Source organism: Phoca vitulina, unplaced genomic scaffold, assembly GCF_004348235.1.
Source record: "Phoca vitulina isolate PV1807 unplaced genomic scaffold, GSC_HSeal_1.0 scaffold40, whole genome shotgun sequence".
NCBI classification, from domain to species: domain Eukaryota; kingdom Metazoa; phylum Chordata; class Mammalia; order Carnivora; family Phocidae; genus Phoca; species Phoca vitulina.
The window spans coordinates 19900262-19926897 of record NW_022589743.1 but is presented as its reverse complement, the minus strand read 5'-3'; the positions used below and the strand labels follow the sequence as shown (position 1 = coordinate 19926897).

Below are 26636 nucleotides of genomic sequence, written 5' to 3'. Positions count from 1 at the left end.
GTAGGAGTTATCCCTTATGTTTCCTTTCCTTGCAGAGTTGCTAGTCAGTAAGAACTCAAGAAATACTTGTGAAAGAATGGATTAACTTCTTGTTTGTTTTTATTTTTCTTAGGGTACAGACATCCTTCACCTGCCATTGTTGCAAGAACAGTCAGAATTTTGCATACACTACTAACTCTGGTTAACAAACATAGAAACTGTGATAAATTTGAGGTGAACACACAGAGCGTGGCTTACTTAGCAGGTAAAGACACAAAATAGACAAAATTAATCTTACCGCATCTCTATCTAAGGATTGCCAAAATGACACACACACCTGTCGGTCCTTCAGCTGGCTGCTTGACAGGGTAAAGAACTCACAATCTGGGCCTGTGGTAGTGGTTACAATTTTGAAAGTTTTGCCCAAACATTTTTCCTTATAAAAGAATTTGCATTAGAGTCTGAATGTGTTCCCTTTGTCATCTTTGGTCCCTTTGGCACTGCATGGTTCCCTGTTGTCTGTCATAAAGTCTGAAAGCCTCAGCCTAGCATCCTGGGCCCTTCAGCCCCTCTCCTAATTCTGGCTTTCTTTCCCTAAATTTCATAAGCCCCATTTTTTATTAACTCTCCAGATGGATGGGCTAGTTTAAGCTCATCTGCTTGCCTTTCTGCTTCTTTCATATGCATTCCTGATGCCATTTGCTTTACCTAGAACGTCTGCCCGGCTTTGTGTTTCTTCACTCAGCAACACTTAGCACTTATGTATAATACAGTTCTTGAATGTAGTTGTTCAGTGGAAAGTGCTGATTCCCAGTTTAGCAGACTACAGTTTGTGGCAACTTTTGTGTTCGAATCATTTGACCTTGGGCAAATCATCTAACATGTCAGAATATTTTTCCTTATCTAAAAAATGGACCTTATAGTACCTGCTCTGCCTACTTTCTGTATTCGTTGAGATCAAATGTACATTAAAGCACTTGAGAAATAGAAGGTTCTTTTTTAAATCTCCATATATTTCATGTTTACATCTTCCAAAGCAGACCATGAACCCTTTAAGGAAAGTCTGTCCTAAGTGGTTTATACCCTTCACACTCTCCAGGGCTCTTTATCTGCATGTCTAATAGCAATTATCCTCTTAAGGAGGTGGTAAGAAATGTATCCTGTTTTAAGTCACACTTGGAATTTGTTAAATTTTCTAACCTTCCTTCTTTTTCCTTTTAGCCTTACTCACAGTGTCTGAGGAGGTTCGAAGTCGCTGTAGCCTAAAACATAGAAAGTCTCTTCTTCTTACTGATATTTCAATGGAAAATGTTCCTATGGATACATATCCCATTCATCATGGCGACCCTAGCTATAGGTCAGTGGCCTTCTTCTCCCATGATTACGTAATTATAATCAGGTTTCAGTTTTCCATGCTAGGAGAGGCAAGCAGCAAGAGTAGTCCAGAAGGTAATATATAGGGGGAAAGATAATCTAGGAAGAGTATATAAATCAAAACCCTTCTTAGAAATGTACAGTGTTCTATGTGGATTAGTAGTAGGACAGTTCCTCTAAGCTAATCATTCTGTTAACATTAGTTTGCCTCTTTTAAGCACAAACCAGTTGAGTAATGAAAAGAGATGATCTTGAAATCACTGGGTTGCAAGAAAGGGCCTAGGAAAAACTTCCATGGAATATGAGCAACATCACATGCTAAATGATGGCAAGCTAAGCTGTTCAGATCTGTGCAAAGATACACATGCCGCCACATGTGCATTTACTCTCATCACACTCACGTTATTTATGAGTTTTCTAGAGTACAGATTAGATGATGAGATAGTCACATTATGTCCACTGCTGTATGTGGTCTTGGGTAGCATATTTTTCACTACAACATGGAGAAATTATATGAAAATGTCATTATTTTGGAGACTTTCTATATTTTCAAATTAAACAAAAGTATCTAAGTTTTAGGTATAGTGTTGAACATAGGGAAATAATCTTGGATCTGTTAATCTTATATCATTCAATTTATCAACATCCCACTTTTGGATTAAAAAGCCCTCCACAACTTCCCACTGAGATTTTAACAAAGTATGCAAAATACCTTTTCCAGGTATACTTGGTTTTCCATAGTCTTATTCTTCGGTCATTCCTTTATTATATTTCTTTGAGATATATACCCTTCTTGTTATGAAAAGGAAAAAATTAATTTGCTTGTGTTCCCTTGTCAAAGTATAGTTGATTTTCTTGGTTTTTAAACCAAGAATATAGTTGCCTGTTTAGACTTGATTTCCCCAATTGAAAAATCAATGCAGTACAATTCTGCCGTGCGTCGGTGAGCACCTACTGTATACAAGATTCATGGCAAGAAAGTAGGTGCTAAGGAGAAAAGTGCTAAAAGAGAATAGTGCTAATTTTTAAGAAAATTTCCCGAATAAATGAGAGAAAGAAGGAAGGAAGGAGGCGATTTCTTAGACATGCACTAAGAGTTTGTACCCTAAAGCCCTTTAAAGTGCAGTTTTAAAATTAAGCGATTGCTATCATTGGGAAATAGGACAGCCAATTAAGAGGGGCAAACAAGGGTTGTCTTTGTCACCATGTCACTTAATTCTTCTCAATTGTTTAAATCTCTCAGGACACTAAAGGAGAACCAGCCGTGGTCATCTCCCAAAGGTTCTGAAGGGTACCTTGCGGCCACCTATCCAACCGTGGGCCAGACCAGTCCCCGAGCCAGGAAATCCATGAGTCTGGACATGGGGCAGCCTTCTCAGGCCAATACGAAGAAGTTGCTGGGTTAGTTTACCTAAATGATACACAGTTTTTTATACTTATTTTTTTTAATGGTCAGATACTTTCACTCTTGGAAAATTATTTGAAGCTGTTCAAAATTATCAAAATTTCCCATTTTGATATAGCAAAGCTTTTGATGCCATTTATAAGAGAGTTTGATAGGTCAGTTAAGCCATATCAGTTGAGACAGAGGAATGAGAATGGGATCTTGAAACAGTTTTTTTCTGATTCTTAGATTAAATACTGTGGCTGTCCTTGTCCTTCGTTCTGTCTTGGCCAAGCAGTGGGGAAATGGGAATAGGAGAGACGTTAGCTACTCACGAGAAAGGAGGCATCTTGCTGCACTCAGGTGCAGGGCTTTAACAATATATTTTCTCAAAAGTACCATCTGAGAGCAGATTACATCAATACGCTATGAAGCTGTAATAATACTTTTTGCCATCTTTTCTTTTAAAAGACAAAGTAAGATTTTTTTGATTAGTGTATTTTTTTATTTCTATAAGAAGATATGATTCTTGAAAGTTAAGATTGCTCAGTTACATCAGCATTTGTCAATGAGAAGTACACCTAAAATTCTGTGAGACCCTTTCCCTTTATAAAAACTGGAAGTAAATAATGAGAGAGCTCACTGATCCCACCTCACCACAGAGGGAATGCAAAGATGCTCTTAGGCAACTTTGGCTAAAGTTCTCATTGTTACTAGAGTACTTCGAGATCCATATATCACTGACCAACACTATGAATGGCTCAGTGGCTTTCAGTTATCCATACAAGCATATTTTTATATATCTTGGGGTACTGGGACAATGTCTCTGTTCATAAGGAAAGTAGTGAGCAATGAAGTGTGAAATAAATAACCTGCCAGTAAGCCATGAAAGAAACTGAAACCATGAATGTTAATCACTGTTACTAGTCACATAGAGTTTCTTTCTGTTTATGCTTTGTCACAAAATAGTCTTCCAGGAGTGTCCTGGTTACTTTGTATTTTGTAGTTCTGGATTTTCGTGCTACGGAAGTTATAAATGAAAAACTAACTTCAGAGAGAATGTTCTATTGAATTCGTTCAGCCCATGTGCTAGATGAAAAAATTATGGTCTCTGCCCTGAAGAGCTCATAGTTTGGTGGCTAAGACTTATAATCAGCTGATTACAACAGTATCCATAAGTGCCATTAAAGTAGCATGTCTTGCTGAGGGGAACCCGAGGATCTGGGGAAATTAGGAAAAGCTGCAGAGAGGTGGTAACATTTGAACTGGGTCTTGAAGATTTAATACATGCTTGCCTGACAGACGCAGGATAAGGAAGGTGAGCATGAATAAAGAAAAGTGAGGAAAAGCACCTGTAGGAAACGAGGCTAGCAAAGGATTGGAAGTAGATCGCAGGAGACTTTGTATGCCATGTTCAGGAGCTTAGCTGTCTATCCAGCGGGGATCGTTAAGTAGGGAAGGAACATTACCAAATTTTGTTTTTAGGCAAGTTTTTCTGGCTCCAGCATGGAGAAATTGGAAGAGATGTTTGGCAAGGGGACTGTGTAAGAGATAGAGCATCCAAACAAGAGATGGTGTGGACCTCCACTAAGGCAGGAACAATGAGAGAATGGAGAAGAGAAATCCGGTTTGGGGTGATGTGTGAGGTGTAGAGCAGACGAGACTTAGTACAAGTCCCAATAATCCATTTTCAGTACTTTAAATAGAGAAAGGGATTTCACGTAGAGTGATATATGCTAGAGAGACTCAAAGCCAAGTGGAGGTGCTACTGTACTACTTGCCATTTTTAAAGCATCTCTCAGGAGATCTATTATTTAGTACTTTTAGGCATACAAATATTGTTTTCAGAGAGTGAAGAGTTAAAATCAAACTTTGATCTTGCCTAGTTAGGAAAGTTTTCATATGTTAATGACTAATTCTTGCCACGAGCAGAATTTCTTAAATTGAAAAAAAGCTGTTCAGACATAGTTGATCTTTGCTACTGAACAGTGCATACCCCTGTATTCATCATCAAATATTGTGCTTGATGGTGGAGCTTGGTTTACCTCCAGTGTAATGAATGTGATCTCAGTCTAAATTGGACCAGTAAGATACATCCTGTCCTGAGATGCAAAGCCATGGGGCCAAAATTCCTTGACAAAATGGAGAACAAAGGAGAGAAACTCTGCCCCAGGGATATATTTGAGCTTTCTTTGGGTCCTTAAGTGAAAACTTAAACACTTGATGTCCAAACATTTTCTTTTTAGTATAATCCTATTCACAGACACTGTGGTTAATGAACTGCCATATTCTGTAACTTTTGTTTATAGGAACAAGGAAAAGTTTTGATCACTTGATATCAGACACAAAGGCTCCTAAAAGGCAAGAAATGGAATCAGGGATCACAACACCCCCCAAAATGAGGAGAGTAGCAGAAACTGATTATGAAATGGGTGAGAAACAGAGTTAATAATTGATCTAGATCATTGAAAATAAGGTGGGAGAGCCATATTTGCTTTCCAACCATTTCTTAGAATCTTGAGGATGAAATGTAGACGCATTTGCGCTTTTTCAGAAGATAAGCTATACAGTCCTTAAAATGAAAGTAATCCTGAAACCTGTATAAAAAGTAATCATATATATGATATACAGCATTGTGAACAGCCAGCTAGAACTTTTGTATAGGTGACTATTAATTCTGTATGTTTATGTTGCTGTTTTAAGTGCCTACTAAAAAGCTATTGAATTTTAGAAGTAACATTAAAATATGTTAGGTGAAGTGGTATTTAGTGTATATGTTCGGTTAATACAGCTGATCGTCTTAATCCATATCTTACTGCAGAAACTCAGAGGATTTCCTCATCACAACAACACCCGCATTTACGCAAAGTTTCAGTGTCTGAATCAAATGTTCTCTTGGATGAAGAAGTACTTACTGATCCGAAGATCCAAGCACTTCTTCTTACTGTTCTGGTAAAGTTTTTGCCTTTTGGTAGTGGTGCGGGGGAGGGGGGTTACCCTCAGGTTTGTATTCCAGTATACTCTTAGGAGGCCCTTAAATATTAAAAACAGGAAAGGAAGATTGTCTTCTGCTTCTCACCAGAACATATAACAGCTCAGCCACAAAATAAAATGTATTTTGTTGACTTTTTTGCCCTTTGGCAGGCTACGCTGGTAAAATACACCACAGATGAGTTTGATCAGCGAATTCTTTATGAGTACTTAGCAGAAGCCAGTGTTGTTTTCCCCAAGGTTTTTCCTGTCGTGTAAGTATCTCCTGTTTGTGTTTAACTTTTGTATCTGTCTTGAAGTTGTATGTTTTATAAAAGCTTAGGAAAAGTATCATCCAGTAGTGTTCACTGGTTGTGGGGAGGGGAATGTGAGACAGTATGATAGAGGTTTTAGCTTAGAGACAGTGGGTTTAGTGGGGGCTAAGACTAGTTTTGGCCTATTAGGGAAAACATTTTTTTTATCTTGTCAATTTTCTGTTTTTTTTAAGATTTTATTTATTTATTTGAGAGAGGAAGAGGGAGGCTCCCCATGGAGCAGCGAGCCCAATGCAGGGCTCGATCCCAGGACCCTGAGATCATGACCTGAGTGAAGGCAGATGCTTAACTGACTACTGAGCCACCAGGCGCCCCTCTTGCTGATTTTCTTAAGTGCTTCATCATGATGAGCATTGTTCATTTCCTCACTTAGGAGCTTTATGTACCTGTTTTGGTTTCTTTTGTGGTAGAGCTTTTGTATTTATCCACAGCTGAGTGAAAACAAAAAACTTTCGATATAGGAGATGAATTTTTATTCTCTCTTAAGAGCTAAGATCATATTACCCTCAAATTATTCAAATCTCAATAACCCAAAGAAGCTTGGGAAATCCTATTCCTGATCTAGGCCTTCTATGTGGTATCATTATTTCCTTATTTTTGTTTGATCTCACTTTAGAATTTCAGAATTTTATATAGTTGGCTCTGGGTTATTTCTATTAATGGAGCACGACCAGGTTAGACATAGTTAGTTTCCTCTTACTTTTTAATTAGATCATATATTCCACCCCTCCACACTAATTTTGCTTTCCTTAATCGATCTGATTCAGCATTTATTTATTTTTTTTTTTTAAAGATTTTATTTATTTGACAGAGAGAGACACAACGAGAGAGGGAACACAAGCAGGGGGAGTGGGAGAGGGAGAAGCAGGCTTCCCGCCGAGCAGGGAGCCCGATGCGGGGCTCGATCCCAGGACCCTGGGATCATGACCCGAGCCGAAGGCAGACGCTTAACGACTGAGCCACCCAGGCGCCCCTGATTCAGCATTTATTAAACATTGATTGATATTAAATTTAGTTTTAACTGCCTGGGCACATACCAACAGTCAGCAGAAAGAAATGGTCCTAAAACATACCAAGTGACAGAAGCCATCCTTGTCTTGAGCAAACAGTCACCATATATAATTAAAAATGGCTATGTGACAGTACCAGTTGTTTGTTTTTACCATATTTTTTTGATGATTAAAAATAACAAAAGGGCACCTGGGTGGCTCAGTTGGTTAAGCGATGGACTCTTGAGTTCAGCTCAGGTCATGATCTCAGGCTCTGCATCAGTCAGGCTCTTTGCTTGTCCCTCTCTCTCTGCTCCTCCCCTTGCATGCTGTCTCGCACATGCTCTCTCTCCCCCAATAAATAAATAAATATTTTTAAAAAATAAGAATTAAAAAATAAAAACAACAAAAAAAGGACAGACCAAAAAAATAAATTCATACATTTATTTATACAAAATTTGAAAAAACACCAGAAAGTAAAAAACACTCCTCTCCCTTCATTTTTATCACATTGTACTGGGGAATATATGATGTTTTCCAGTGTATATTTTCCATTTAATTTTCCTTTAAAATGTTCTTGTGTTTACTTTTTGTTTGTTTGTTTGTTTTTGTGTAGGCACAATTTGTTGGACTCTAAGATCAATACCCTGTTGTCATTGTGCCAAGATCCAAATTTGTTAAATCCAATTCATGGAATCGTGCAGAGTGTGGTGTACCATGAAGAATCCCCACCACAGTACCAAACATCTTACCTACAAAGTAAATCAGTGTCTCGGGAGGAGGATGATTGATGAACTTGCTAGCATGTGCACTGTTACAGAATCACCAGCTAAAGAATTCCTTATAAGGATTGGGGTTATTCATACTTCTCTCTCCATATGCCATTTTTTACTCTTTTCATTATATGTTCAATAAGTAACTGGCTTACAATTTCTTAAGATTTAATTAGGGTTTTGTACTGAGTATGTTTTATGAGTTTTAGTCTACTCTGACATTCATTCTGAAAAAGTGTTTTCAATGTGTGTGAGGTTTTAATTTTTGTCATCAACCATATAACTTATTTAATTTCTGTTAAGATTAAAAGAGTGTTGTGCTTATTATAAGAATAACATTTGGTTTGTTGCAGGTTTTGGTTTTAATGGCTTGTGGCGGTTTGCAGGACCCTTTTCAAAGGTAAGAAAAATCTGTTTTTCTCTATTGATAAAATGAAAGTTTTTATTCATATTAGTGTGCCTGCTTTAAGAACACACAGTATGCTGAAAACCAGAATGATGATTCACGATAAACACATATGTTATTTTTATAAAATGTTTTCCACCACAAGATTCTTTCTAAGAGGCAGCACCTTTAATAGGTTTATATATCAGTTTTTACAAAAAAACTCAGTTCAATTTATGCTTGACTTTTCAAAAGGGTGTGATAAACCTCTGTAAAGTTTTCTGCTCAGTCACTTGTGTGTTTGATGATCGTAATGCATACACTTAAGTATCTTATAATTAGGAAGGAGCATGACCTATGGTTAAAATCTACCTCATGACCCAAAACTAATATAATGTTATATGTCAATTAAATCTCAGTTTAAAAAAAAAAAATTACATAAGGAAAAAAAATTTCCTCATGAAAACATTTTTCCTTCCAGCCTATTGGATTAGATTCATTTTTATCCGGAATATATCCTTATTTGTTCATTTTTTTTCTTTGATTGGCATTAGTTGATATAGCGCTACATAAATGTGTTTTTAATTATTCTCTCTATGTGTGGTCCCTCCAGATGGATTGAGATTCCTTGAAGGCAGGACTTCTGTTTCTTCCCTGCACAGTTCCTAGTGCAGTGTTTTAGATACAGGGGTGCTAAGTCAAGGTGAATTATCTAAATCTTATTCTAGTTTTAAGAATTAGGTATTTAGTTTTTTATTTTGTTCAGTTATTACTGAACATCTCTTGATATGCAAAGGCTATCATTTAAAAAATGGGCCTGAATTCCTAGAAATATGTATATCTTGCAGGAAGGTTTGTAGTTTGACTGCCAGTAACCCTCTGCCCTTCGCAGTGCTCAGTTGGGCTCAGTCGGTTGAGTATCTAAATGGCAGCTGGTATGATGATCCTCTGCTCATTTTCTCTGTTTTGGAAAATTGACTTGACATCATTGCTGATGGTTTTATTGTCTCAGGATTAATTCAGTCTTTGCCTTTGCATGGCTTTCAGTAATTGCAGGTTCATCTGGAAGCTCTAGGTGTAAGCTGAAGAGTTCCCAGTTCTAAGTCCCATGGTAGTCTAGAAATACTATGCCACCCCTTTTTTTAATGCTCTCTAGTACAAAAGAAGAAAAACAGTAAATTAAGCCCAAAACAAAAATTGAGTTAATCTTTTTTGGCTTCAAAGGGGATTTACAGAAAAAAAGAATGGAGCTAAAATAATTTCCTATTTTCCATTACAGCAAACACAAATCCCAGACTATGCTGAGCTTATTGTTAAGTTTCTTGATGCCTTGATTGACACGTATTTGCCTGGAATTGATGAAGAAACCAGTGAGGAGTCCCTCCTGACACCCACTTCTCCTTATCCTCCTGCAGTGCAGAGCCAGCTTAGTATTACTGCTAACCTTAACCTTTCTAATTCCATGACCTCACTTGCAACTTCCCAGCATTCCCCAGGTTAGTAAATGTAATCTTTATATAAATTTGAGCAATAATATTAATATACCAACATCAGGAATTCCCTTGTTATCAGGTTATAGTAGATTTTGCTCCTTTTTATCATGAGGTTCATCTTACATTTCTTCTTTACCTTATGGCTGACTTGAATTTTGTTATTCTGTAAAGCTTTCTACTTTCAAACAGTTACTCATAAGATAGTGAAATGTTTAGAGTGTTCACATAGTGTTCTAAGGTTGATAAGTTTTTAGAGTTTGGGCAGGAAGAGCAGCCTCTAAGGTACCTTACCCTGTAAGAGAATTAGAATTCCCTTACTAGATACACTAGCCTTGCCCTAAGGGCTTCTATGTCTATGATACAGCATACTGTATCCAAAAAATACACAAATTATGGTAGTACCCCATGTCCCTGTTGCCAGCTACAACTCAACCATCCAGAGACCAACCTGAAAATCTAGGAGAATCAACAACCAGAGAAACGTCATCTCAAGAAAATAACATCTTAAAGCACATTCCTTACCACGGAGTCACTCTTAGCTCCACATGGGAGAAGTATGCCAATGCAACATGCAGCTAAGAGGTGGATACACTGAGAAATAATAGCTAATAGCCTGAGTAGGGCTGAGATACACAAGATGGCAGAAATGGCAACCTGTAGGCTTCTGGGCTCATTCAGTGTCAGAGTGAATGGTTTCCTGCAACTCTGGTTGACCCTTAAGGTGTTATTCATTGCAGAGCTGATGCCATTGTATGTGATGATGACAGTGGGTAGTGAGGGAAAACTTCCATGTGGTCATGTTTTCCATTCAGAACGATACCCTTCTAAAATGGTGAAAATTTTAAAAAGGTTTTGTGTTTAAAGTTCCATTATCTGAAAATTTTACTTATGAGGCACCGATGTATAGTTACTGTACATCGTTCTGTTTTAGGTGTTAATATGGATTTTCTTTTTAAAAGTCTAGTAATGTATTACAACTATTTTGTGATGTTCAAGACACATAAATAGAATCCCCGGTTTATAATCCCAATTTTGCATGAATATTGAAACATAGTTTTGAAGGCCTGAAGAACTTGGCAAATATAATATCCAATTCATATTACAAATGATTGTATTAAAATAACTATATTCATCTGTTAAGCTTTCATCAACAACAAAGCTTTGGTCAGCAGAGGAAACAAACTGTTTGGTCCAGCATTTATTTATCAATCCCCTTACCACACCTAGTCAGATTCTTTTTTTCCTCCAAGAAATAAGAGAAATCTGGCCAGTGTTTCTTCTGCATATAACCATGTTCATTTGCCCTCTGTCACTTACTCCCTAGGACAGTGTTTCTCCAACTGTGATCCCAGACCAGCATCAGCATCATTTGGGAGCTCACTAGAATGCAGATACTAGAGCCCCAGCCCAGACCTCCTGCATAAGAAACTCCAAGAGTGGGGTCTAGCCAGCAGTCTGTTTTAATAAACACTCCAGGTGATTCTTACACACACTAGAGTGTGAGAAGCACTGCCCAAGGGTATGCCTGTGATCCTGCCCCATTATCAGCGTTTCAACCATTAAAGCCAAGGAAAAACTTAAAATGTACTTTCTTCTAGATATTGCAGCCACTGAACTCTTTCCCCCGCCCTCCCCGCCTCCAAATCTTGGCATTTTGGAGCTAAGGAGGACTGTAGAGATCGTTTAGTTCTGGGCTCACCGTGTTGAGTGTGATGGGGAAACTGGGGTTTAGAAGAGCTAAGGTAATTGCTTTATCACACAGTCCTTATCCAGAACCGGGGCCAGTGCTCTTTCTACAACAGTCATCACCTTCCATATCTGTGATCTGTTCATCAGCTTTCTTCCCTTCCTTTGTGTCCCTGTTTCTTTGATTTATTTGTTTATGCATTGCTGTCTCATTACTTCCATCTGCCTTACCCTAAGTCCACCACTCCTTTTTTCCACAGAGCTCTCTGTTTTCTGCATTACTTGTTCTTTATGATGTTAGTGACAATTAGAAAATTTATAGACTCTGTCTATATTTGCCCTCTTGTTTTTAAAAGTTTGGTTTATTTTAATCAAACTTTTGCCTCTTGGGCAACTAAAGTGGTGTTAAACCTGTCAAAATGATTATTTGTTTTTATATTAACTTTTTTTTTTTTTTAATACCCAGACTAATTGTTAGGGAAATTTCTGCCCATCTTTGCCCACTAACGGAGACCATAAAATAACCAGGTTGAAAACAAAGCTAGCAGTACAGGTCCCCTTGCTAGTTGATTAATTGCTTATATCCTGTTTTGGTTGTTTAAAAAAAGAGTCCTATCCTGCGACCTCTAATTTAGAATTGTTTCTAAAAATCAGAAAATAGTCTATGTGGTTTTGGTTACAGTTTTAAACCAATTGGGTCACTTCTAGTAGTTCTTCAGATGGCTGCTTGAATAGACGACCACAGCCTGGAAGCCTTTGACTATTCTCAGAGGAAACTGAAGCTTTAAAAGCAGTAGAATTAATTAAGTAGAATCATGGTGTTCAGCATTTCCTGGTTCTGAATTGCAAATTGTGTGTCCTCGGTTTGCCAGATTATTTTACTACATGTTTTTGGAAAAAGGGTTTATCTTTTCAATAGTGACTTCACTCTTATATGAAACAAACCCATTTGTATCTCTAAATTGTGGGCTTGTCTCCATGAAAGGATCCTGATTTATCTATGTATCTAATTACTGTGCTTTTGCCATTTGCTATTATAGAATACCTCTTTAGAGTTAATACTTCATTTGTAATTAGGTATACTGCTTTATATCTTTAGCTACATGTAGTCTTATATTCCTAGCTCCTCAGTTCTTTATGAAGCTGAGTTTGCTGATATCAAAGGGCGGAAAGAAGTGATGAATCTTACTCAGATTCTCAACTCAGCCTAGCATTTCAACTTTGCTGTTTGGCTGTATAAAAATCAAAATAGGGGCGCCTGGGTGGCTCAGTCGTTAAGCGTCTGCCTTCGGCTCAGGTCATGATCCCAGGGTCCTGGGATCGAGCCCCACATTGGGCTCCCTGCGCTGCAGGAAGCCTGCTTCTCCCCCTCCCACTCCCCCTGCTTGTGTTCCTTCTCTCGCTATCTCTCTCTGTCAAATAAATAAATCTTTAAAAAAAAAAAAAAAAAAAAAAATCAAAATAGGTCCCTGTCTCCACTCCCATCAGCCAAGTCCCAAGCAGAAGTATTTATTTATTTACTTATTGCTTATTTATTTTTAAAGATATTTATTTAGAAAGCACACAAGCATGGGGCAGGGGCAGAAGTAGAGGGAGTGAGAAAGCAGACCCCGAGCTGAGTGCGGAGCCCGACGCAGGGCCTCTGTCCTATGACCTCGAGACCTAGACCTGAGCCAAAACGAGGAGTAAGACGCCTGCCCAACAAACTGAGCCACCCATGTACCCCCCCCCCCAAGCAGAAGTATTTAAGGAAATTTCAGGGGCACCTGGGTACCTCAGTTGGTTAAGCATCTACCTTCGGCTCAGGTCTTGATCCCAGGGTCCTGGGATTGAGCCCTGCGTCAGGCTCCCTGCTCAGTGGGAAGCCTGCTTCTCCCTCTGGCTCTTCCCACACCCCACCCCCACTTGTGCTCTCTCTCGCTCACTTTCTCTCTCTCTCAAATAAATAAATAAAATCTTTAAAAAAAGGAAGAAAGAAAGAAGGAAAAATTTCATGTCACTCCCTGAAGTGGAGCACAAATGTGGCTTGCCGTCAGATTACCCAGCATTAATCTGTGCCCAGTCTCCCGAGCTTTAAGTGGGTGAAAGCTCTGTTGCCCTATGTCAAAAAGCAAAAGTCACTGATCTGCATAGAGCACAACTCTGCTGCAGACTTTCCTTGTCAATGCAAGACTCTGCTTACTAGGTCTTTGGTACTTAGCAGGATCAGCCACTAAGCTGTATTTTCTTTTTGGTCACCAACCAGCATTCTGTACTGTCAAATCAGCTAGATAAGAAAGAGATTCATGAACTCCCTCCCACTCCCAAGCATTAAACCTTACTTAAATAATGTAGTACTTTATTTTGGGGGGGTAATTCATCAGCCACCAGCTTTTGAGGAAGTGTTGGTCACTTATTTACATAAAGCAATTGTCTCTGAAAATGCATTCTTCTTGACAAATTATCCTAGCTCACTTGTCTATCCCCTTAGCACAAGGAGGATTGTTTTCTAAATCTGTATTTTAAAATGTGTAGATGACTGTCTTCTGACTCCCTCCCTAGTTGAAATTGAACTTGGCATCGGTGGGGCTGTCAGTGGAGTTCAGTGCATGTAAAATTGTATTAACCTTTTAGCCAAATGAACATAAAACTCTGCCTCTTCAGATTTTCCCAAATGTCACTAAGAGAACCCTGAAGAGAATCCATAAAATTTACTCTCTGACATATAAGAATATTCCGAATTGATTTTGTAGTCCCCTGTTAGGTCCAGGGTAGCTGAACTGGACATGAAGAACCAGGATTAGAGCTAGAAAAACCAGGCTATCCACTTAAAAATACTGTGTGTTATGGGGCTCTCTTTTGCTTAAGGCCAAGCCATGAGTGGTCCTCTTAGGTAATGAGCAAGGAAGCCTTTTTAAAGCCATCATTCTGAATGCTTTATAACCTCACGTGCAGTCTCCCTGCATCCTCTACATGTTAAAGGGCAAGTATACTAGAAAAAGAAATCCAGATGGAATTATATGGACTTAGTACTCATTAGGAAATTAAATAGATCCACTTCAATGTATTAAATTTTAATTTATACTCTGCCAAGGTCTCCTAATGTTTTTCACACTGTAATTTAATTCAATAAACATTTGAACACCCATTTTGTATGTGTACATTAGGTAATCTGGGACACCTAAAGATGAGAGAGACCCTGGTCACCAAAGACTTGACAGTTTTTGCCTATGGATCTCAGTATTGGGTTTTGAGCTAAAGTTTTTACTTCCTTCTAACAAATTCTACGTGTATGCAAGTTCTTTGATTTAAGTGCAAAAATAATACTACTGTGCTCTGTAGAAAATAACCAGAATTCCAGTTATTTATCCTACAGAGATTCATTGTTTACTATATGCCAGGAACTCTTTTAGACCTAGGGAAGCAGGGAGCAAGTAGCACATGATACCTGCCCGCAGATGGATTTCAGGGTCAGAGGGTACACAGACAACTATGACCTCCTTTGTGGGGCTTGTTATGTTGTACTTCGTACTACAGAATATTCTGATGGATCAGAGGGACATTTGTTTGGAAGACAATAATAGTTACGACAAAACTTTTATAACATATTTTTGACCTCAAGAAAATGTGAGGTGTGTGTTACAATTTTTTGAACAAAACAACTATGTGATCTATTTTAAATGTTTTTTACTAGGGAAAAAAAAATCTTCCCCCTTTGATCAGCTTATTTTACTGTTAGTATTGGAGGATGAATTTTTTTAGAACAAAAACCTGTTCATTCGAGGGGTTTGTTTTGTTTTGTTTTGTTTTTTTATAGTTCACCTCTTCCACTTTATTTTGGGACTGTATCCAAGCCTGTCAGTTATTCAGTCACTTTGCTTCTTAAACGTAGACCTTTCCCCTGGGAAGCTGGGTGGCTCAGCTAGGAGTGCTGACAGCTTTGTGCACAGTGCGTCAAAACCGTTTCTGCAGAGCTCTTAGTAACACTCCTGATACGTTCACCAGGTTTCAAATGTCTCCCTCCTAGAAGACACTTAAAGGCCTCTCTTTTGAGCCTACTTAAAATCTCTGAAACAATTTTAATGTTTTGGGGAACTGTATATGGTATCCCCAGACCTTTATTTGGTGTTAATTTTTTTCCATCTTTTTCTGTGTTATTATTACCCTGTATTTAAGGGAGAAAAATAATTTTTTTTTAAAGATTTTATTTATTTTTTGACAGAGACAGCGAGAGAGGGAACACAAGCAGGGGGAGTGGGAGAGGGAGAAGCAGGCTTCTCGCTGAGCAGGGAGCCCGATGCAGGGCTCGATCCCAGGACCCTGGAATCATGACCCCAGCCGAAGGCAGACACTTAATGACTGAGCCACCCAGGGAAAAAAATTTTAAACTGAGCAATTGCTTGGTGTAATTTCTTAATGTTTCATTTCATTTTTTAGTTTAATTCTTGACTTAAAATTCTTAATTCTAAAGAAGGTGGTAAAAATATCTATCTGTAAAATTGTAAGTTCTAACATTTATTTACAGAGTATAATATTTAGGAAGTTAATGGTCAGAGTTCAAGAATTCAAAACAAATTTCTTCTGAAAACCAGGGAACTTAATAATTGTCCAATATCTACTCATATTTCACCCTTTTAAAAAATCTTGTGGACATCACTCACTTTTGTTTTTCCTTCCATCCTGTGTCTGTGAAGCTTCTCTGCCTTGCTCTAAGTCAGCAGTTTTCATGCAGCTGTTCCCTCATCAAGGTACTCTTTCCTTCCGTCATCTCTGCACGAAATGCCGCTTTACCCCGCGCTCATCCCAGGCACATGGCATGAGACTTCATTCACTGATCCCTGTCAGCACAGTTTGGCTTAGTACCTGAGGCACTTGTAAAACCACCGCTTTAAGGTCTGGAGCTCACTGGCCCTGTAGCGCCGTGCATTCTGGGTCCGTGAATGAGCTGCTTCCACTCCCCCGTGAACACTGAACATGCAGTCCCAGCCCCGGGCACACACAAGCCGGTGAACAGGAAACCCCAGAGAGAGTTAATAGAGAAAGCAGGATATGTGCTTTGAGGAAGAATTTTAGCTTAGGAAATACTTGTTTTCCCACAATACAAATCCAATCCCAGTATTTCCTTAGAAATTAAAGCTGGCTATGTACTCTATCACCTATGTTTAAAAAAAGGAATATGGTCTTTAGTTAGCTCTAAGGACTAAGAAGAAAAAAATGCGATACACTTCTATCTAATTTATAAAAGCTGCCTTGTCTTCTTTTACTCTTCTGTGACTATTATACAAAAAGATTAGACCAAATACAAAAAGAAGTATTGGCAACTGATGAAAGTACATTAAAAGTTTTGTTAATTCTTATAGCTACAGTTTTGTATATCTAGCTTAAAATACAAATATTTCTAAGCACATAATTAACATGTCTCCATGAAGGTATTTACTGTACCATAAGAATAAGCTATAGTTACCTTTTCTTCTAAGATTTATTATATTTTGTGCTTGTTCACATTAGCTTAGGTACACATTCTAGTGTGAAATTCAAGTCCTGTGCATTTGTTCTAATACTCCTTTTAGTACGTCACTTGGTCTTTTTTATTTCAGGTATTAGGAGCATCTTGATTTGTGTAGTAATTATTTTACCTATGTGCAGAAGGTCTTCACATGGATTATCTTATCTGAATGCTCTAACAACCCTTTGAAATAGGCACATCTACTCTTATCCTTAATTGACAGATTAGGAACTAAAACCAAATTAGGGTCTGATCCCACTAAGACTCCAACCTGGGTCTTCTGACGCATTTGCATCATTGTATGTGACAAATGAGCGCTCTGGTCTCCCTTCTCATATATGTCCTAGGACTTTTCTGACAGGTTTGCCATAGTATAGTTGTAATCAGCTAAGCAGCGCAGAGTCAGGTAACCTACCAGTGCTCCTGTACAGCTGGTGTGAGATTTGAGTTACTCGTCTTTTATTTTTGTTGTGGGACTTCTCACAAGTCACCTAACCCACTTTTCTTCAGCTTCTGAAGAAGTGAAAGAGAGTCCATCCTTTTATTATTTCATGAAAGTATTAGGTTCCAGTTTGGGAAAGGCATTTTGGTGCTTAAAAATTAGGTGAATTTTTAAAATGAAGTGGTTTATTATTCATCAGGCTGGATCTATCCCTAGTTGTCAAAATAAATAAACTTTGATACCTGCCTTCAAGGAACTCATGTTCGAGCAGAGGAGATAGACATACAACTTCAATTAACTATCATGCACTCTAATCATTTTTCCCACTTGATTTACTAAATTCTGGCCAACAACACCTTTTATTTGGGATTTCATCTTCTCAGGAACCACCACAGTTCATTGAAGCATAATGCTTATTAATGCACCGCTGTAGAGAATTTCAGCTTCTTCTGTCCTGCATGTTTGTAACTGGCTGCACATTTGACCACAGCCTCTGTGGGAGAACTTAAACTAGGAAATCAGGACCACAGAAGTTTTTACCTTTGTTTCATTTAGGTGGTGGCCTCGGGGTTTACATCACCTCATGGGGTTTTTCTGCTTTTGTGCCTACTGAGGGTCAGAAGGGTGAGCCAGTACTTAGGGGCCTAAGAGAGACCAGAGTACAAAGCCTCAGAGAGGCAACACCAGGGTCTGCTCCCTAATTTAAATTATAGCCCCTGCCAGTGCAGGGTGGATTCTGTCTGCCTTTGAGCAGTCTGGCTGACCATCTGAGAGTTCTTCCTATGGAATGCTAAGACCAGATCCTTCACTAGGGTGTTAGAGAGGTTTCTAGATTTCACCGAAGAGGGCAAAAAGAAGGACTGCTGCCAGAATTCTCAAACGTGCTAATTATGCTTGGAAACAGAAGTGGCAGAACTGGACACTATGATTGCTGCTTCTTACCAACTTGGCTTCTCCAAGATGCTGTACCTCGGTATAAATATAATGCATTTTTGATGGATTTTTTTCCTTAATGACCCTCCACGATGTTTATGTCAGCTTCTCCTTTGATCTTTAAAGTAAAACAGCTTTGCTGTGATGTTGGGAATCAGTTACGCCACATTTACCTGTGTGTGGTTTATAGAGTTGGGTCACTGCGTAGGAAGAAAACACACATACAAAAACAAGAATTGAGATGAAAATTAATTTGAGAGTGGAAGTAGGACATCAACCTCTCACATAGCATAGAAGCTTTTGGCTATGAGCAATGGGCCTAAGTCAGTGATACTCTAACATTTTTTACCAAAAGGAACACGTGCTCATTAGGAAAACAATTAGAAAATTCAGAAGAATAGAAGAAAAAAATCACTCATGATCCCACTGCTCTAAGATAATCACTGTTTATTAACATTTTAGTACATCTTCTTCTGGTGTCTTGTCTTTACATAGTAGAGGTCCTCATATGTGTAAAACTTTATACCTTGCTTTCTATCCTTAACATTTAACAGGAAATAAATAAGGCTTTTAAAATTTTATTTAGAGGTCTGAAGGTTATTTGCTTGACAGAAAATAGAATATCCTTAGTATTTCTTTGAAGAAATCTTCACCATAGTGACTTAATCTATGTGACCCCAACTTCTGTAACTTTAATTCTTAAGAATATCAGTGGGCAACAGGCCCTTGTCCTCAAACGAAAGCATTGCCACCTTGCAGCGTAATGACTGCTTTCTCCCCCGAGGGAGTGGAGTCTCATGGTGGCAAGGCCGTGTCACAGGTGGGCACACAAGAACAAGCCCCAGGGTGGCAGATTGCTGGCAGAGAGCCACAGTCCCTCCTCGTGGTAGGCCACACTGGGCGCCTCCTGATGGCTATCTTCTAGTTGTTTCAAACCCTTGTCTTTTTAGAGAACCCACATGTGGAACTGTGGACTTGAACTTGTAGGCCACATGCAGATTTAAGGAAATGGAAAGTCAGATGCACTAAGTTCATGATAATTTCAGATGGAGGAAGCTAAAAAAATTTTTTTTTTTCTTTTCCACTCACAATGTGGCACCACACCCTGGAGATCAGGGGTTGCATGCTTTGAGGCTCTGAATTACAACAGTGATCACGTTTAAAAATGGAAGCATTCAGTTCAACCAATATTTACTGAAAAAGATACCAACTAGATCTTACCAGAAAATAAAAATGAATAATAAATGATCTTTGCTTTTCTAGGTGCTTTTACTGTCATATAGGAAATAAGATGTATACACAAGTTGTAGTAGCAGAGGCAGAATGTAAGAAATATAAGTGCCACCTAGAAGCAGGGAGAGAGAGGGAGAGACAGTAGCTCTGGCAGGACGCAGCAGAATGCATTGTGAAGGAAATGGAGATGAGGAAAGAATGGGTCGAATTTATCTTGTGGAGACTCAGGCAAGGCAACGGAGAGAGCCTGCGCAAACACGCACCACAGAGTTCAGGGCACGCTGGAGGTGATGAGCAGCCTCCTTTCAATTTTGTTGTTTTTCTTAAAAAACCACTCTGGAGAAGATGCAAATAAATATGCAGAAGAGAATAAAAATCATCCAGAGTTCTGTTAGCCAGAGAAAAGTTCTGTGACCATTGTGGTATCCTTTCTTCCATTCATCTTTCCACACATATGATTGGAATAGAACAGATTTGAGATGCCGGTCCACTGTGCTTGGCTCCTCAAGAGGTGTGGTGGGCGTTGTTTAACTGCATCCAGCCCCTAGCCCAGTGCACTTTTTCATAGAGAAGCACTAACAAATGCCCACTGTTCCTTTGATAAGTTCTAGACAGCAAACCTTTATTGAGCCTATGGAAATGTGGCCACATGTCTCTAGATAGATGCCTTACACTCTGAATTGAATGCAAGGCTGAACCTAAATGATGTGTGGCTCCTAGATCATCACAAATCCATTTCCTGCTCTTGAGCCAATAAGTAGATGTGTGGATCTATGTCCATTTTCTATAATGTAAATACTTTTTGACTTGAAATGGTGCTTTGTCCCCAAATGAGTATTTTTCCTTTCTCAGATTTCATGTTTATTTTAAAATTCAAATGGTATGATAAGAATAAGGTAAAAATTACCTGAATTAACACCATCCAGAAGTAACAAATTTGGCAGATGTTTTTCTGTATGTGAGATTTTTTTTTTTCCTTCAAAATTATGGTCATCTTTCTGTATCAGTAAATATCAAACAGTACTTGACGTTTTGATATAAATTGCTAAAGTGCTCTCCAGCTTTCTGCTCTCCCACCAAGTTATGCCACAGGTGGCTATAAGCACTAATTATTTTGGTAAATTTTATTGAAGTGTAACAGAAAAGTATACAGATCAAGTTTACAACCTAGTGAACTTTTAAGAAGTAAACACTTAAAAATCCAACATCTGGATCAAGAAAGAGAACATTACCAGCACCCCAAGAGACCACCTGCCTGTCCCCTTCCAGTCACTGCTTCCCTGGGATAACCACTCTTCTGTTAATTATCTAATTTGCAATCTTTATTAATCGAATGGGCAAAAAGTATCTTGTTTTGTTTTGTTTTGTTTTTGCTTCTGGTTACTTTTATGAGGTTACTGCTTGGACTATTTCTAAAATTCACGGTAGGGCCCAATTTTTGGAGGTTAAAGTCTTTCTCCATGAAAGAAATGAATGACATCTCTTTTAGGTGCAGAACATGAAGGGATTTGCCATAGTTGAAAATGTTAAAGCAAAGATTCTACAATATAACCTTTGTCATATATTATTTTCTCAGTAAATATTGGAGATCCTTTGGGACAGGCACTATGATTTAAAAAAAAAAAGTATCTTCGTTTCTTTGAAATGACAAATTTCAGTACCTTCTGCAACTGGAGAGTATAGTAAGGATATGTGGCTAGAAGCTGACCTCTGCTGGAAGCTTCTGGTATAATGTGGAGGAAGGAGCCCTAGTCTTCCCTGGTGGCTGCTAGCCTTCATTCAGCTCAAACCTGCCTGCCTCTAGCTTTCCTTTGCAACTTCTCAGTTTTTTTTCTTACGCTATTTTTCTGCTGTGATAGCAAGTTTTGCTTAACAAAACATGACGTTTTCTGTGTGGCAAGGTCTTTGTAAACATCCTAGCAGTTGACTTTTGAAATATGGGAAAACAATTCGCCAGGTTGTATCTCGCATCCGCAGCATGAGATTCAGGCCTGGGGCGTAACTCCAGAGGAGGGGGAGTAACGGGCTGCTCTGCTTCTCCCCAGGAATCGACAAGGAGAACGTTGAACTCTCCCCCACCACCGGGCACTGTAACAGTGGACGAACTCGCCATGGATCCGCAAGCCAAGTGCAGAAGCAAAGAAGCGCTGGCAGTTTCAAACGTAATAGCATTAAGAAGATCGTGTGAAGCTTTCTTTCTTTCCTTTTTCAAACAGACTTAACTCACACGGGCTCGTCACTAGTGACCCCTTCACCACCGTGCTGTGATGCTGCACTTCATGTTTATAATGAGCCCACCCACGTCTGCCATGTTGCCAGATGATCAACTCTTGGAAGCATTGCCTAAATTTAATGCTGCTTTTTCTTTAACTTTTTTTTCCTTCTACTTTTGGTGTGTCTGGTGTAAGCAGGTGTTCAGAACAACTGCAAAGAAAGTGGGAGGTCAGGACGCTTGCACTGAGAACATCCCAGTTGTGAGAGAGGATGAATTCTCGAATACTGCTACCACTGACCAGCTATGAAAGCCATTTGCACAGAGCTCTCTGCCTTCTCTGTTTCCCCTTCTTCATCATACAAAGTAAAGTGTTAGTCTTATTTACACACTTTTCAAGATAGAAGTTTATGGAAGAAATAATACTATAACCCCAGTATGTTTAATCTGACTTTTAGCTGTGGACTTTTTTTTACCTTACAAAACTGAAGGAACCATAGAGGTCAAGCCTCAGTGACTTCACACCATAAAGCCACAGGCAAGGTACTTTGGGGGGTGGAGGGATTTAGTATTTTGTAATGAGTTCTTAGGAAGTACTAACACTTGAGTATTAGCAATAATTACAGGAAAATAAGCATAACCACGTATATCTTAACATTACCGAATTAAGCGATGGGTTCTGAGGCCTTATCCAAACTCAGTCATCCAAACTAGTTTATTTTTTTTCTCCAGTTGATTATCTTTTAATCTTTAAATATACTAAAAGTTGTTGTTTTTTGTTTTTATAAGCCAAAACTATACTAAGTATAGTAATTATATGTTTCCCCCCTCCTTCTCTTCTTTGCTAAATAATTCTGAGCAGGGTAATCAGTGAACAAAGTGTTGAAAATTGTTCCTTGAAGGTAATTTTCATAGATGTTTGCATTAGCTCCGTAGCAAAATGGAATGGTACGTGACTTTTAGAGTAGCTGATGCTTTTATTTTGTTTAATAATTTTCCCAGAAACACAGAGTATGGTGTATATTATCAAAAATTTTTTCGATAACATGTATTTTAAGTGTCTTGTAATCTCCCTCCCCTCCAAAAAAATCAGGAATCTCTTTAGCAAAACATTGGGGTTCTATTTGATAGAATTGCATTTAATCACTGTGAAAGGACTGGTCAGCCTGCGTTAGGATGACAATAGGGGACCTTAAGAGTTGCTGCTATACTGAAACGGTATGGATTATCATGGTGTTGGAATTTCCATAGTAATGCAGATCCAGTTTTTTTGTGGTACCTGCAGTATGCAGAATGGTTTGACTTCAGTGAGCATATTAGTAGTATCTGGATGTTCCAATTTAGATCTAAACCATATTTATTACAAAAAGATATTATCCCCCTACTCCCAGGTTCCCTTTCTATGTTCCAATGTAATGGCTTGGGGAGGGGAAAAGACACCTGGGGAGGGGGCTGCTTCCTGTAGTGCTGTTTCATGAGTGGATTTCAGTAAATTAAATTCCACAGCTAAATCAATAAATAATGGTACATTGAAGTGTTCTGATTTTAATAATATAACACATTTCACATTTATCCACACAGTAACAATGTAATATGTTAATGTAAATAAAATTGCTTTTGATATTCAGAAATAACAAGAATTTAATTTTTTTAATTTGTTTACAGTCTGGGAAAAGTAAGAACCATTTGCCAAAATAAAAGGAAAAAACTTTAGTATTAATAGTTATTTTGATGTAGAATTGTTGGAAAATATTGAAGACAGGTGCAATTAACTAAACTTTTGTTTTTAACTATTGTAGAGGCTGCATTAGGGTAGAATGTTCATAGTAACAGAGCAGCTAGGACTCTAAAGACGCTGAGACGAGAATTGAGTTTAGAAATAGATCCTTAATATCCCGATGCCAAGCTGCTGTTAGGTCTTGGCTCTCCCGCAACCCAGTGCTTCTGGGAAGGTGTCGCAACTTCTTGGATCCTGGAATAAAAGGCAGATGTGAGCCTTTAATCATTGTGGTTCCATGTTTTTCCTCTTTGTTGGTTGGTTTGGTGCATGTTGGTGGGTGTTGTTATGCTATTTTGCTTCTCCCATCAAAATAGAGAAACTGCCAAAGGTTTTCTGTTAAAAAATAGTGATGTTTCCATAACAAGTTTTCCAAGGTATGCTATTTCTTAAATTTATTCATTATTTCCCTCCAGTGTAATGAATGGAATGAATTCACTTGAAGTACCTCATGAAATGATCAGCGTTGCACAAATCAAAATTGAGCCTTCTTTGAACTGCAAAAACACTTTTGACCAGTACATCCTGGAAATTTGAAAACCTACTAAGGTTTAAAATTTACCTTGTTTAGAGAACTTCCGACTTTTGAGGAAAATCTAGCTTTCCAGGTAACTAAAGTGAACATGAGCTAAGTCTCACCAGTATGCTTCCCCTGAGAAATGAAACACTTAGGCCTCATACCATGATCTGCACGAGAAATCTGAAGTTCAGAGCAGGTTTCCCATTTTGCGTAATCCAATGTAAGTTCTATACAGAACATTAGAAGTCATTTGTTTGGGGTTTGTGGATGTTTCCCCCTGATTTTTTTAAAGAGGCAAACATAAACTCATTACGTTTTCATTGTACATAACCCACCTGTTTTATCACTGCTCTAGTCTCAGGGGTGGGCCCTTGTTTGCCAACACTGAGAATACGGTTCACTGGCTTTGGGGAAAAGCGGCGAGGCTCTGTCCTTCATCCACTCGACTAACATGTTCATTACTGAATGCCAGCCCTGTGCCGGTCCTGAGCCCGGCTCTGAGGACGCCACCCTGAGCGGTCAGCTGCCACCCCCACAGGATGGAAGCTGGCAGCCCTCCCTCCTACTTAGTGGGTTTTAGGGTTTTTCAGTTTGTTTGGCCTTTGTTTTCTCGTTTTGTTTTACACCCCTCCCAACCCTCCAGGCATAATGAGGCATGTCTTATTCAATGTTATGCAATGGACTTATACAAAAATTCACTCTTCATGTCAGCCACACAATTTTTTTTAAAGCAGTATATTCACCTGTAAATAGTTTGTGTAAAATTTGACAGAAAAGTATATTTACTACACTGTAAATACATGTGATGATATATTGTATTATTTTGCTTTTTTGTAAAGCAGTTAGTTGCTGTACATGGATAACAAAAATTTGATTATTCTCGTGTTAGTATTGTTAACTTCTTCCTGCGACTGCGTCCCATCATTTAAAGAAAATGCTGTGTATTGTAAACTTACATTTGTATATGGTAACTTCCTCTCCTTTCCATCTGGGCCTAGACTCTGGCAGTTCCCTCGTCTACAACCTTGTTAATATTGTATGCCAGCAGGAGAGATACTGCCCAACAGTCAGAACCGATCATTGTAGGGGAAAATTGTAGAACTCCATCTCAGATCACTGTTGTTCCCCACCCCATCTTCCTCCCTGTGTATGTACTCCACCCCCTCTTTTTTAAGTAAAATGTAAATTCAATCTGCTCTAAGATGTGGGGAGTTGTTTAATTTCTTCACATGCCTCAGCTCTGTTTTCACATTCCCCCCCCACCACCACTTCTTCCTCATCTTTTGAAACCTCAAGGCCATTTCCTTTCTTTTAAGGATGCCTTGGGTTCTCCTCCCTCCCCCAGCCCGTCCGTGGGAAAGACCTTTCTATTTCCAGAGCCTCTCTAAACTAAAAGTAAAATAATCTTGGTGAAATGTGTAGGGGAGGAAAGAGTTTTCCTTGAGCCTCTTCGGGTCCCTGGCTGGGTCGGAAAATCAAACTGACAAGGGACAGCCCAACAGAAGAGAAGCACACAGCCCAGATGCATTCTGTTTTCATACAAGTTTACGTGACACAGGAGCCTTCCTCAGAAAATGAAGACCTGGAGAAACTGTTAACCCTGAGTGTTTCTGTGCTAGGTCTGATGAAGAGTGGGCGGTCGTGGAGGAACGTGATAGGTCCGAGAGGAGGAGGTAAGTGTAGTCAACCGGGGGGAAGCTTAGCAAGGCCCACGTGTTGCCATTGTCTTATCTTTGGAGATAAGGACGCTTCTCTTTTCTGGGCACAGGGAGGATGCCTCTCACAGGAGGGTTTTCTGTCCGGTTTTCAGGGCAGGGACAAGGTTAGTGCATGCCTCCACTATTTTCTCAGACTCCTTCAGCTTAAAATCTTCAATATGCCAAGGTGCCATATTTTGGGGTTGCATGTCCTGAACCCATCATCAAATGCTTTTTCACAACCTGCCAAGCTGAGGGGTGACTTTGTTCTCTGGGATAAGCTGTCTTGACTTCTTTTAACATGAGCACTTATAAATGCCAGGACACCCCGAGATTTAGCAGTCAGAGGGCCTTATGTTAGCACCCCACAGTGCAACTTTTCAGCTCTCCCTCAACAGACTCTATCATGACACTACACATGTAAACACTGGAAAACACTTTCTCTGGCTCAGCTTCCACGAGCTTTACTATTTTGTTTACCCCATTATGTGGGCTACTCCCAGATGGAGAAAGAATCCAGCCTAAACCCTGTAGCCCGGACAGAGCTGGGCCTTAGGAGGATAACAGTGTCTGGCATTAAATAAAAGACTATAACCATGAAACTGATTCGTGCTGGTCCGTTTACGGCAAGACTGAGAAAGCAGGTGTACCTCACCTGAAGAGCTTGCTGATACTTCTTGGGCCCATCCCAAACTTCTGAGGCAGAGCCAGACTCTGGGATGGGGTCCTGGGAGGGACAGACAAGGTTTAAAGCCTCTGAGGTGATTGCCCTGGGTGCCCAGGCATAATGCAGTTAGCTGTCTTCTTCCTGGGGCCTAATACATGGTAGCCAAAACTAGGGATGCCTTTGGGGTAATAACCCCGTGGACCGCACCTCTCCATCCCTTGACAATAAGCTCCTTGAGGACATGGACCATATTATTTATCTTTTGTGGGGCCCCATGTCCATTTTTCTTTGCACAGACTTTT

General features: G+C 39.1%; 1 protein-coding gene across 9 annotated transcripts in view; it reads left to right on the top strand.

Moving 5' to 3' along the window:
* NF1 (neurofibromin 1) overlaps nucleotides 1–25175 on the top strand; it is a 281702-nt gene extending 256527 nt beyond the window's left edge. For 3 of the 9 annotated variants that reach the window (XM_032428715.1, XM_032428713.1, XM_032428716.1), the window contains 10 exons: nucleotides 113–244; nucleotides 1201–1336; nucleotides 2597–2754; nucleotides 5047–5169; nucleotides 5559–5689; nucleotides 5882–5982; nucleotides 7648–7790; nucleotides 8158–8204; nucleotides 9469–9685; nucleotides 21507–25175. In XM_032428715.1, coding sequence (XP_032284606.1) covers nucleotides 113–244; nucleotides 1201–1336; nucleotides 2597–2754; nucleotides 5047–5169; nucleotides 5559–5689; nucleotides 5882–5982; nucleotides 7648–7790; nucleotides 8158–8204; nucleotides 9469–9685; nucleotides 21507–21649 — 1331 coding nt within the window. In that variant the 3' untranslated portion in view covers nucleotides 21650–25175. The remainder of the gene's footprint in view (nucleotides 1–112; nucleotides 245–1200; nucleotides 1337–2596; nucleotides 2755–5046; nucleotides 5170–5558; nucleotides 5690–5881; nucleotides 5983–7647; nucleotides 7791–8157; nucleotides 8205–9468; nucleotides 9686–21506) is intronic. The other 6 variants (XM_032428717.1, XM_032428718.1, XM_032428719.1 and 3 more) reach the window with 4 other exon arrangements.
* Nucleotides 25176–26636: the final 1461 nt, after the last annotated feature.